The 13394-nt window shown below is 47.1% G+C and overlaps 1 protein-coding gene across 12 annotated transcripts in view; it reads right to left on the bottom strand.

The window, feature by feature from the left end:
• Mical3 (microtubule associated monooxygenase, calponin and LIM domain containing 3) overlaps positions 1-13394 on the bottom strand; it is a 181762-nt gene that overhangs the window by 107665 nt on the left and 60703 nt on the right. For all 12 annotated transcript variants that reach the window (XM_035448519.1, XM_035448523.1, XM_035448524.1 and 9 more), the window contains 2 exons: positions 2407-2746; positions 97-304 (listed from right to left, as the gene is read on the bottom strand). In XM_035448519.1, coding sequence (XP_035304410.1) covers positions 97-304; positions 2407-2670 — 472 coding nt within the window. In that variant the 5' untranslated portion in view covers positions 2671-2746. The remainder of the gene's footprint in view (positions 1-96; positions 305-2406; positions 2747-13394) is intronic.

Below are 13394 nucleotides of genomic sequence, written 5' to 3'. Positions count from 1 at the left end.
CTGGCAGGGGCACACCCTGGCTGAAGAGGAATTCCTCAGGTAACCTACTTGTCTCTGTCTACTGCACATGGAGCAGGAAGAGTGGGTGGTACTCACTGATGTGGTCGATGGCTCCAGCACAGAACTTGCCGTAGAATTTCTTGGCACCCAGACCTCGAAGATCATGTATGGTGAAGGGCCAGAGATGCAAGACATTGTTTCGGGAGAAGGCATCTCGCTTCTCAATGACGACTACCTTGGCTCCCAATAAGGACAAGTCAATGGCCGTGCGGAGACCACAGGGGCCAGCTCCAATGATGAGACACTGGAAAAACACAGGTACTTTCAGGGCAGAAGCCACACCTCTACAAACACACTTCTTATAACTATCACTCCCAGGGCCATACTCCAGGACCGAGACACCTGAAGTCTGCCTAGGAGAGCAGAGCCCTTGCAATGGCTTGAAGGAAGAGGTCATGATTGTTGTGAGCAGAGAAGACTAAACCCTTCCATGTCTACCTCGAGCAGCCTAGAGGACCCGCAGCTCAGCAAGACTTAAGTGGGACAACATCTCAACAAACATGAAAAATCACATCTCATCTTCCATCAAAACAGGACCCTTAGGAAGTTCCGAAGCCATAGGCAGACTGCTGTCCAAATATGAGAGTATTAGCCACATCCCGGCGATTGAGTCTGGGTCTACCATGCAAATGCCTCCTACAGGGCAACTTTCAAGACCCAAAGGAAGGGTCATGAAAAATTTGGGTTTTTGTTTTTTAAATATTTATTTACTTATTTATTTTATGTGTGTATAAGTGAGCCTAAGTGTGTGTATGTGAGTCTGAGTGTGTGTATGTTGTGAGCCTGAGTGTGTGTGTGTGAGCCTGAGTATATGTATGTGAGCCTCAGTGTGTGTGTGTGAGCCTGAGTGTATGTATGTTGTGAGCCTGAGTGTGTGTGTGTACACTAACTGTTGAACTCCTTCAACAGAGATCAGAAAATGCAATGGAGTCGTGTTTTATCTTGTTTTAAAATATATTTATTTTGGTCTGTGTGTATATGTTTGTGCATTGCAGGTGCCCAAGGAGGCCAAATGAAGGTGTCAGATCTTCTGGAACTAGAGTTACAACTGTGAGCCACCCAATGTGGGTGCTGGGATCCCAACTCCATTCCTGTGCAAGAAAAGCAAGTGCTATTAACTGCTCAGCCATCTCCACAGGCCCTGATATGAGTTTTAAAGTCATTTCTAGACTGAAAGTTCAGGGAAGTACTCTTGATAACTCACTTGAGGCAAGACAAATCCTGACCTTAAGCAAGCCTGCATTTTAAGCACAGAAGGAAAACACAAAATGCATGATTTTGTATCCGTTTTCTTCATTTTTTTGTGTGTGCTCTCTCTTTCTCTCAACATTGTGTGTGTGTGTGTGTGTGTGTGTGTGTGTGTGTGTGTGTGTGTGTGTAATTTTGGAGGATGAGATGCTGAGGCTGGAACCCAGGGTCTGAAAAGCAAGCACTCTACCTCTGAGCTCCCCTTAGGCCCCTTCTTTTATTTTAAATTAAAGTCTAGCAGTCACTCACGAAAATCATGCCTTCAAATCTTGAATTTCTCCATGGGCTAGGTCTCTAGGTGTCTCACAGGATAAATTAAATGTAATGAAAAGCCAAATAAGAGCCCTGAAGCTACTGGAAATTTGTTTCCTAATTTCTCCCAGACTTCTCACAGAAGGAAGTCTTCAAAGAGGAAGGCCAGAATTACCTCCATCCCTTTCTCTTGCTCACACCTATCCTGACACAAGTGAGCACACATTCTCACTTCCTCACGCTTATTCCCACTCAGGTGAGTGCAAACCTCAGGTTTCAGTCCAAGTCTATTTTGTGGAAGCTCTATTTGTCTACACTGTGAAGACAGCAATAGAAATAACTTCCATTTCCAAGGTCCTTGTGTGTGAGTTACAGTTGACCTTTGGAACTATGGATAGGAAGAAGCCTGGTGACGCTTGCTACAAATCCTTATCTCATGCTGAATATGGAAAGATGACTCTGGAAAAGGTGACAGGCCAAGAACCATGAAGTCACATTCAGACAGCATACTCATACGGGCCTGGCTATGTCTGTCCCTGCTGAGGGACCTGCATCCTCTAACAGTGTGAGGCTGGGGGGTGGGGGTTTCAGAAAAATAAAAACTGTCTATCCACCTGCCCTCAAACCTTGAATGTTCAGTAAGTGAGTACGTGAAATATGCTCAGGGTCTGGTGGGTAGAAATGTCAAATGAACACAGGTAACAAAGTTTCATCAGTCAAAGTTTCACCCCTTCAGCTAGGCTGAGGCCTTGCTCTCTCTCCCCACCCTCCTCTTCTCAGTTGCTCATGGAAGCCAGGTGAAATCCTTGTGTTGTGATCCCAGGTCCTAGGATCAGCCGGGCTTACCTTCGTGTTGGTACATGCTTTTCCCTTTTTGTAGTCTTTGTGACTGCCCCGCTTGTCTAATTTGGCCCAGAGGGCTTTGGCCTTCCAGTAGTTGAGCTTGGACTTGAGCTTGTGGTAGAAGGAGCGGTAGTCCTTAGGCTTCAGTTCCAGGTGGTCACAGAGCTCTTGGAAGGCCCTGAGGGTTCCTTTGCAGGTAGTGGCCTGGACAAACCGGTCAAAGAGGACATGAGCTTGGTTCGTTGTCTCCTGCTTCCTCTCCTCCATGCTATCCTGCTCTTGGCACAACCCCACAGGGGGGCAGTGGGATGGCTGTGGTTCCAGCAGGCACTGTCACCTTAATCTAAGGGAAAACAAAGAGGAAAAAGAAAATGGTCAGCATCTCTGTGTTCATGAACATTTCCCCGGAGACATGCTCCTTCCCAGTGGCACTCGTGTCCTTGACGGAAGTTCACAGAGACACTACAGGCACCGTACAGGGTGTTGGGAGCTGACAGTCCAGTAGGCAGCATGGTCACAGAGGCAGTGTTACAATGGACTTTCCAGGGACTGCTGCGGCTTTCAGTTAGGCCAGGAGGGCATGCAAGACTGGGCAGGGTGGTCACTCCAGCTGTGCTGTGAGGCTCTCATACACAGCAGCCACGAGTGACTCCCAGTTTTCTGAAGGAGGCCAAACTACAGCAAGCCAAAAGATTAAAACCAAAATCGCTCATTTGTGTGGCTGGCTGGTGAGCTCACTGTCTTGAACCCATTACATGGAAGTACTTAGCATGGATGACTTTGAAGTTTACTGAATGGCTGGTGAGGGAGAGCGGGTTTAGGAGCCATCGGCATATGGCAGGAGTGGAAACTATTCAAGCAGAGGGTATGCAATGTGAGAGCCCATGAGCAAGGGGGGCCTGGAACTCTGCACAAGACCTGAGCTACCCCAACCAACCTGACAGAGGCCAGCAAGGAGATAAGGCCTCTTCAAAGACTACTGCAAGAGTTAGTACAGAGAGGACTGAAGAAAGCCAAAGGACTGTGTCAGACATGGCTAAGAAGCAGGAGACATCAGAGTCACTAGGCACACAAGAATCGCAAAGCTTTCGCCTGCACATGGTTCATGCAGGGTGGGTTTACAGCCACCGCATTTTTCAAATACATCTTTTAGGATAGCGACGATGTTATCCGTACCAAGTACTCATCAGAAATGGCCACCACCAGTCTCCCAGGATGAGTGCAGACAAACACTTGAACAGGTGGGAAGCAGCAACCTTACATACTTCTGTACCCACTCTTCCCCTGATCTCTTTTGTGACATGTTTTATTGGAGCCATTATTCAGAGACAAATAACGAGGAGTGCAGGAGTCCCACCACAGCCTGGAGTCTGCACTGGCTGCTGTGTGACCCTCGGAAGTCAGTCTTCCTCCTGAGGCTTTAGTTTCCATTTCGGAAGGTGAGGAGGAAGGGCTGATGACCTGCCAGCTCTTGGAGCCCTGAAGTCCTCTGGGTCAAATGCAGCCCTGCCCACCATACTCCTGTAATGCTCCAGTTAGGACAGCTCACTCACTCACTGCAGTTCTCTCTGGGATAAACGACACTGGGAGGAGCTCTGCTATGAAGAGGCTTTACTCTGGGATGAGGTGAGGGAAGGAGCTGGGGAGATGCAAGGCACCGAAACTGAGGGGCCAGGAGCCGCCCACTATCCAGTGGATGGACTCAAGCTGGTGGGAGCCCCTAGGTGCTGGTGCTGGTGGAAGCAATTCTCAGAGACAGACCCCAAGTTCTACAACATGAGTGACCCTAAGACCGAGAGAAGCTGTTTCTTGGGACAAATCACTAAGGAACAGCATGCTCCAGGAAATGGGGGACATTTCACTTTTCTACAAACTTGATGGGATTAAATCAAAACCCCCTGAGACCCCTAGGAGGGGGTGGGAAGTACAAGGATCAGCATTTCCCTCCTGCTGCTTCCCAGGAGAGAGGACAAGCTGGAGAGTGCAAGCCGGTGATTCTTACCACACACACTGCCTTAGCTTCTTACCACACAACTGTGACTGACTCAACAGCCCTCCTGGCTCTGGACGCTAAAAGCCACATTACTAATAAACATGGCCTGTTTCGATATCCATGTGGCCAAGAGTACAAGATTTAAAAAAAGAAGAAGAAGAAGAAGAAGAAGAAGAAGAAGAAGAAGAAGAAGAAGAAGAAGAAGAAGAAGAAGAAGAAGAAGAAGAAGAAGATCAGAAGAAGAAGAAGAAGAATGAATTATCTGGGGGTGTGGCTCAGTGTCAGAACACTAACATATGGAAGGCTCTGGGCTCATCTCTAGCCCTACAAATAAGGAAGAAATACAAAAACAAGCAAGAGAAGTCCTGGAATTAATCAGAACCAACCTCCGGTCTCCCCTAAATAAAGGTTTATTTTAGGTCACGGCAGCAAGAAAATATTTTGAAGGCCATAAAAAGAGTCCATTCTTTTCTTACAAGCCCAGACTCAGAAATGGTAGTCAAAAGACAGCTTGTGAGAATGGAAAAATCCACATCTTTATGACAGACGAGGCAGAAGAAAGAGTGGCAAGGAACAGTTGACAGTTGACTGTAACTGGGCTTGAAAGGGCGGGCATTGCCCTGCCCCTTTCAATCCCAACCCCCATGGCCTACCCGTGTTCACAACCACCTGATACTACCGGAGTTACAATGCAGCGTTGCCCAAATTTTGAACACACCTGGCCTGATTACCCGTGCCAAGAAGGAACATGGTTTTTCTCTGTTCCTAACTGGCAGCCACTGATTAGCTCTTGCCAGAATTCTCTCTCTCTCTCTCTCTCTCTCTCTCTCTCTCTCTCTCTCTCTCTCTCTCTCTCTCTCTCTCTCTCTCGGATCTCACTATGTGTGTAGCTCTGGTGTCCTGGAACTCACTATGTGGACTCAAACTCACAAAGACCTACCTGCCTCTACCGCCCAAATGCTGGGACTAAAGGCGTGGACCACCACACCCATCTCAGACCACATTTCTAGAGCCTTTCCCACCAGTAGTAGCACCACACTTCCCCTTGACAATCATCTTGGATACTACTTTCCAGAGAACGGCTCTAGCCTCGCAAGCAGACATCCCTTTGGTTGGATACTGCCTACTCTGAAGTAAGTTCTCGCTTCCCCGGGGCTGCTGACCACCACAGGGCATTCCCAAATCAAATTCTGTCGTGGCTGAACGCTTTCATTAACAAGTACTCCAGTGCCTGTGAGTGTATATTGCTATTCTAATGTGCCGTCTCGGCCCAGGTCCCCAAAGAGTGCAGAGTATCTGCTCTGGAGAGGCAGGCAAGTATTAGGTGCCCTGGCTAAGGGATCATGACCTGCAGGGCACTAATAACACTGGATAAACAGAAGTAGGCTGGTTCTCAGAACAATGCAACCGGCACCCAGGGTAAAACTACACGAGACAGAGTCCCTTGGGCTGCCTCCCCTTTCGCCTCTGTGAGCCAGGTGAGCACAGCGGTAAGACAGCCCAGGGCGGCCAGCACGGTTCTGTCCATCTCACACCACCAGGCCTGCCTCACTCCCCGGGGAACTGGCCCAGCACTGTGACTCACACTGAGAATGGCCAGGAAGAATGGCAGAAGGTCCCATCCTGTTAAGCATCACCCCCCCAACCCTCCCCACACCACCCCCGCCAATCCTGAAGGTCAAAGCTGCATCATAGTCTTCCTGGCTTCTCCTCACTCAGTGTGCCACCCATCTGAGCATTCTGGGAAAAATCAACACTCATAATCACAGGAACCTACAGACCAGGAAACCTGGCCAGAAAGGGCCAGAGCTCCTGGGGGTGGAAAGGTCAGGGTATGGCAGATAGATGCAAGGGAAATGAGGAGCCTGAGGAAGAAGAAACAGCGAGGCCAGGTTTTCAGGTCTCAGGCATCTGTGTGGTTCTCTGCAGCCCACAGCACCCTGTGCTTTGTCTCATAGCAGCTGATTGCTGACCCAGCCGCTTACACATCCCTGGGCTGTGGAGGAGAGTGCTGGGGAGACAGGCCTGGAAGAGCACAGGGAACAGACTTGTGCTTTTCATTCCTAACAGGAAAGGCTGCCCTGACTCCCAGCTCTTAGAACAGATGGTAGGGAGGGGGTGGGGGAGGGGAATGGTTTATAAAAATAGAAAAAGGAAACAAAAGCAGAAGAATAAGAAAATAGAGGCCGTACCTCATGCACCTATGCCAGCAGGTACACAAATCTTGAACCCAAAAGGCCATCTAGGATGCACTCCTTTCCCTGGCCTACTCTGTGGGCACTAAGACATCCCGAGAGACTTGGAAGTAGGTGAAGAGGGATGCTTGTCTTGGAACATTGTTGGGATGCAGATGAAATACATTTCTGATTACTGAGTGTCTCTGTGGTTTGCCTCTGAAATAGCACCCAAATCACCAGGATGGCTGTGTTCTCAGATGGTCTTCCTGCAGCTGAGTGGTTGGGCTGCTAGGCTACAGACAGACACCAAAGCTCTGGCCTGTGGACAGTCAGAGGCCTAACTCAAAGACCTCTGGGTTTGGGTCCCTGTGGCCTGGAACTGTTTCAGCTACTCAATCACTGCTCTTAGACAAGGCTCCAGTTCCAAGGAAGCAAGCCAAAATTTAATAGAATGAAGGTTCTTCAAAGAATCAGAAACAGAACTATGCTATGATGCAACAATCTCAACTCTAGATGTATATCTGAAAGAAATGAAAGCAAGATCTTCAAGATTTGTACACTCTTGCTTTCGACTGTATCATTCATCACAGTAGATAAAACATCAACTGGTGACTAGATAAAGAATTGTGTGTATATGTACACACACACACACACACACACACACACACACACACACACACATACATATACACACATACACACTTATTATTAATTTCAATACCTCCCAACATGGGGGGAGATGGAGACAGGAGGGTTAGGAGTTCAAGGTGAGGCTTAGCTGCATGAGATCCTTCTTATACAGCTTATAACCATAACCAAAATCAAAGGCAAATGCTCTATGTGTTCACTTAAGTGAGATATTTAGGAAAATCAGAGACAGGGAGTAGAATAGTGGCTGTCAGGCCTGGAGGGGAGGGAAAGGGTGTTATAGAGACATACGGTGTGGGAGGCTGCATGGATTTGGCTAGCCTGGCTGTCCAGAGAACTCCAGCTAGGGTGACAGCTGCGAACCATTGTGGCCAATTTTGACATCGTGGGCTCTGAGGATCTGAACTCAGGTCCTCGTACTTGTGAGGCAAACACTTCACTGCGCCATTTCCTCAGCTTGTTTAGTGTTTTTTTTTTTTTTTTTTTTTTTTTTTTGTGTGTGTGTGTGTGTGTGTGTGTGTGTGTGGTAGTGCCTTATTTAGTTCAGGCTGATCTCAAACTGACTATGTAACCGCAGCTGGCCTTTAACTCCTGATTCTCCTGCCTCTGTCTTCCAAGAACTGGGATTAAAAGCGTAAGTCACTAGGCCTGGCTGGATTACTACAGCTATGTAACAATTTTTGAAATCAGAAAGCCATATACTTCTTTCAAATATTGTTTTGGATATCCAGGGCCCCTAGGAATTTGGTTAAGTATTTTCATTTTTTGTTTGTATTGGATAATGTTGATATCTTAAATTTTTCAGCACAAGAATGTGATATGTATTCTCATTTATGTTTATTCTCTTTTAGTAATGTTGTGGGGGTTTAGTTGTATATGGTACTTACTTTCTTGGTTAACTCTTAAGTACTTCATTCTTTTTGAAACTACTGTAAATGGAATTACTTTTGTAATTCCCTCAGATCATCCCCTGGAGGGCACAGAGGTCCAGTTGACCTGTGTAGGCTGGCTTTCCTGAGTCCTCATTAATTCTCATCTCATGGGATTTGTGGATGCAATCTCTGGGGTTTCCAAAGTAAAAGATCCTATTACCTACCAATAGCGATAATGTCACCTTCCCAGTGTGGGTGCCTTTTCTTGCCACACTGATCTAGGTAACGTATTATATTACACTAAACAGAAGCAGTGGAGATAGGCAGCTGAGCATGGACCCTGACTTTAGCAGCAAAAGCTTTCAGTCTTCGTGTCCAAGCATTGTTTCCTGTGTCTTCACTAGTGTTCATGGCATGTACTGTGTCTTCAGTAGTGACCAAGGTGTCTACTGTGTCTTCTCTAGTGATCACAGCATGTATGTACCATGTCCTCACTCACTAGTGAGCATGACGTGTACTGTGTCTTCAGTGAGCACTTTGTGCGCTGTGTCTTGTTTAGTGAGCACGGTGTGTGCTATGTCTTCTTTAGCAAGCACGGTGTATACTGTGTCCTCACTAGTGATTACAGCCTGTATGTACTGTGTCTTCACTACCATACCAAGCACTGTGTTTACTGTGTCTCACTAGTGAGCACTGTTTACTATGTCTTCTGTAGTGAGCACGGTGTGTCCTCATTAGTGAGCATGGTGAGCACGTGTTTCCTGTGTCTTCTCTATTGAGCATGGTATTTATTGTGAGCTTTTCTATATATGTCTTCTTTGAAGCTGAGGTAGCTTTTGTTCCTAGTTTGTTAAGTGTTGTCAATTCCACAACTGTTTGTTTCTGAATGCATTCTATCCTACAATCTCTTCTGACTTTCCATGCTGTGTAGCATCAAATTCACATCCACCAGAACTGTAAAGAAACATGGAATCAGTCTTGCCCCAACAATGTCCCTCCCAGCCGGGTGTTGGTGGCGCACACCTTTAATCCCAGCACTCGGGAGGCAGAGGCTAGGTGGATCTCTGTGAGTTCGAGACCAGCCTGGTCTACAAGAGCTAGCTCCAGGGCAGCCTCCAAAAACACAGAGAAACCCTGTCTCGAAAAACCAAAAAAAAAAAAAAAAAAAAAAACCCAAAAAACAAAAAACAAACAAACAAAAAACCAATGTCCCTCCCCATTCTGTGCCTCCTATTCACACTTCAGTAGCTTTCATATGCAAACACATCATTAAATACCTCTCTTAACTGCAAGCATCCTCAAGGCTGTGACCAGGTCTTTGATGCCATAGCCTGATCTGCAATGGGAATATGCTATGTTTCTGTGGAGTTGGTGGGTGTAGGATAGGAGCCAAACAATCCCCTTCTTGAAGGGATGACCCTATGGTAATGCACCTACTGGAGCCTTCATGGCTGAGAAGATGGTGAAGAAGAACTGGGAGACATTACAGAGAACACTCTGAGGGCTGTAGACTGTCTCTAGAGGTGTTCCACAAAAGCTGAGATGACATGATCTCTGGGTTCTCTTCCAAGTCTCTAATTCTGCAAGAATGGCCTTAACCCCTGTTACATCTTTTCTAACTTTTTTTTTATTGCTTCTCTACCAATCTATTTCACTGTGAAAACGAAGAATACTTCAGCAACGGAGAAATGAAGTGAGTCAAAAACAAACTGACCTCCACCTGGGGTTCTGCTCTCCAAACACACGAGGTATCCAGAACTGAAGCAAACACCCAAAATCACAACCACTACCAACATTGTAAGTGATGCCCACAGTAACCCTCAAAAGCAAGTAATCAAGAAGAAATATCTACAGGCTTTGTGCGGTTTTCTTATCTGTCAAATGAAAAGAGTCCAAAGAGTTTTTAAGAAATTGAGGTAATGAATATAAAATGTATCAGGCACACAGCGGGGTACAAGCAACCACAGCACTGTTATCAGTTAGCTGCTCAAAGCAAGTGTACCGATTGCCTTTCTCAGGGCTGCGAGCAGACGTCTGACAAGAAGCGGCCTGTAAAGGGGAAAGGTTCGTTGTGACTCATGGTGGAGCAGACACAGTTCGTCAGGGCGGGAAAGACAGCAGCAGGTGCAGCGCTCAGCTGTGGCAGTAGAGCTGCCTCACATCTGGGAGGGTTGGGAGGTGAATGCTGGAGACCCTCTCCCTGCATCCCCTTGGACTCAGCTGAAGATACCAGCCAGTGCCCACATGCAGGCTCTCCCTGCTTCAGTTAAACCTTTGGAAATACCATGACAGAGGCTTGTCTCCTAAGGGAGCCTAATCTGAGTCGCGCTGATGAAGAAGCTTAATCACAGTAAGTCTGAGCAGCAAACAGTTATATGCTGTCTGCATGAATGGCTACTCTCTAACTGAAATAGTGTGATCTGCACAAACGGCTACCCTAAATAACCGAAATAGTGTGGGCAGGTTGGGGTGCGAAGGAAAGGGAAACGCTTCAAATTGTCTTTGTTCTGTCATACTCTGCCCTTTTGCTGGTTCCAGAAGGTGTGGTGATAGCAATGGGAGGGAGGGGCTAAAAGAATGACATCTGTGTGAGTTTGGCCATACTTTCATTGGGCAGATACAAGGTCTCCTCGGTAGTGATAATACTGAATGGTTAGTTGACGTCATAGAGGCCCAAGGTTGATACCGAAAATCTTCGGTCACTCTTCCACCTTATTCTTTGAGACAGGGTCTCTCAATGAAACCCAGGACTCCCCAATAAGGCTAGTGCCCATAGACAGCTTCCTCCAGGGATCTCTCGTAGCTACCTGTCTTCTGATGCTGAATTACAGGCAAGCCACCACACCCACCCAGCACTTAGGTGAGCTCTGTGTGCTCTGAACTCTGGTGCGCCTCCCCTTTACAGCAAGTGAAACATCTCCTCAGCCCTAGGTAGCGCCTTCATTTTGTTTAGTGGTCAATGGCAGCTCAAGAAGCTTAGGGCTAGAGAGAGAGAGAGAGAGGTCGGTGGTTCAGAGTACTCGTTGCTCTGGCAGAGGACCCAGGTTGAGCTCCCAGAAGTCACAGGGGAGCTGACTGACAGATTTAACCTCTCTTCTGTTCTCCTGCATCAGGCACACACATGGTACATACGTGCATGTAGGCACTCACATATACACATGAAATAAAAATAAGTAAAGATCCCGAGGGGCAGTGCAGCCTTGTTTGGGTTGGAAATGCCTAGGACCCACAGCATTCGCCAGTTTGACAACCACTGGAAAATGCAGCTTTGGGAACGAAAGCCCGGCACAATGCATGCTCAGGATCCTTCAGGGGGGCAGGCGGCTACATCTGCTAGAGTATGAATGCTTGGCTATCAGTAGACGCGCAGTTTCAAGTACACTGAGCAAGGGCAAGCAATCCAGGATTCTTCATTATCACAGTGTATCACGGCACCTGCTCTTTAGAAACAGAGCCTTTTGTAAATGGAAGCAAGAGAAACCTAGTTTCCTTGGCTGTTGAAAGGTGAAGCAGTTAAACCTGTCTGCATTTTTCAGAAGTCTCTAGCATATAGCCACCCTACCCCACATTCACTGTAGGAACTCAAGGAGGGCAGGACAGACCAGCCCCCTTCTACCAACTGCACCGAGCTGAATTACAGCAGGATGTAGCATCCTTTGGCCCTACTAACCTGAGAGTGTTGCTCTCATATAGGCTGAGCGGTGGGAGGATCTGACTGGGGAGAAAACGTCACTGAGCATGGAGGAAGCACAGGCAATAGAGAATTCCAAGTGCTTCCTTCTCCGCACGGCCAGCTCCTATCTGCTCTGTACTAGCATCTTGTACCAGGCACACAGTAGGTACTTCATTAATAGTAGTGGAATGATGGGCTACCAAGTGACTCTAAGTACACAGAGGCTGGCATCTGACAGGGAGTCTTCAAGGGCCACAGCTGCCATGTTCCAGTAGTCCAGAGACACAAATACCTCCTCCTAAAGGCCACCATGGAGCTTTCTGAGAAATGCTGTGAACTTTACAGGGGCTACCTAAAATTATCTCTCTCTCCTGCAGCCAAGGGTTTAGAATCTATTCCAGCACCCCACTGGAATCCAGGGGTTCTCAGCGTTCCAGTCTACCTAATAAGAACACTATGGAATGTTAAAATATATCACAGTCAAGGCTGGGAAGCATCTGAGAAACAGTCTAGTAGATACCTCATGCTCATTCCAACCACCCAAGACACACAACAGCCACCACTGACAAGCGACTCTACCTTATGAAGGAGTTCACCACCACTGAGCCCTTTGAAATGTTAACTTCTCGGGGATGCTGTTTTTACATAGAATCATCACCCCACAATCTAAAACATACCATTGAAGGTATCCAGATCAAAATCGGTTACTGCCACATGACAGCTAGCTGCACATTTTCCTCAGCTCCTTCAACTTTTTTTTTTTTTGACATGATCTTCAGTTTCTTAACCTTCTTAATGTTTTTTTCTATGAGCTTATACCATCAACCAGTGGTTATGTCTGTCTCCTCTGCCTTCCCATGAAAATGAAGGAGCAACCATGTATGTGCTTATCTGAGGCCATGCTCCTCCTGAGCCCTTGAGCATTTCACACTGCCTCCTGCATCAATTCCTCCACCCCAGAGGGACCACTCCCATGGATGTATGCCCTCTTATCTTAGAAACTCAGCCTTGCCCCTATCCCTTATAATTTGCTCACTCTAGTCCCGTTACAGCAAAACTCCCTTTGAGCTGACTGTGCTGCTGCTTCTCTCGCTCTCTTCTGAACCTACACCCCCCTGCTACCACACAGGAACAGCACAGTGGTCCTGAATGACTTCCACACTATCAAATCCAACAGCCAGGCTTCAAGCCTAGTTTTTCTCCACCCATCATGGTGATCATCAATATTTGCTATTCATGAAACTACAACTGGGAAGCCGAAGTTTTAGTTTAGCATTCTATTACATATGGAAAATGATAACTTGCTAAAACAGAAAAGTAACTTTGACATTTTTACAGATCTCTTAATGTGGGTCTAAGAGGACGGCTGGACTCTTGATCTGATGCTGTGTTTCAGCTGTTGCAACATGACACATCAATCAGCAGCTTCTAGAACATCCCACTGTGTGCTTGCCAGCTGCAGAGTGGACAAAGCAAGCAGTCCCATCTTGGCATTATCTCACAGACCCTCATGAAAGTCTCAAGGAGCCCGCCCAGATCCTCACCCCTTCCTGCTGAGCCCCAGTCCTCCCTGTCACCTCACAGGCCTTCATGCTATTCCACACACGGAAGTCTGTGCGTTTTGCTGC

This window comes from Cricetulus griseus, chromosome 8 (genome assembly GCF_003668045.3).
Source record: "Cricetulus griseus strain 17A/GY chromosome 8, alternate assembly CriGri-PICRH-1.0, whole genome shotgun sequence".
Classification (NCBI taxonomy): domain Eukaryota; kingdom Metazoa; phylum Chordata; class Mammalia; order Rodentia; family Cricetidae; genus Cricetulus; species Cricetulus griseus.
The sequence above is the reverse complement of the archived record's forward strand: the minus strand, read 5'-3'. Positions and strand labels throughout refer to the sequence as shown.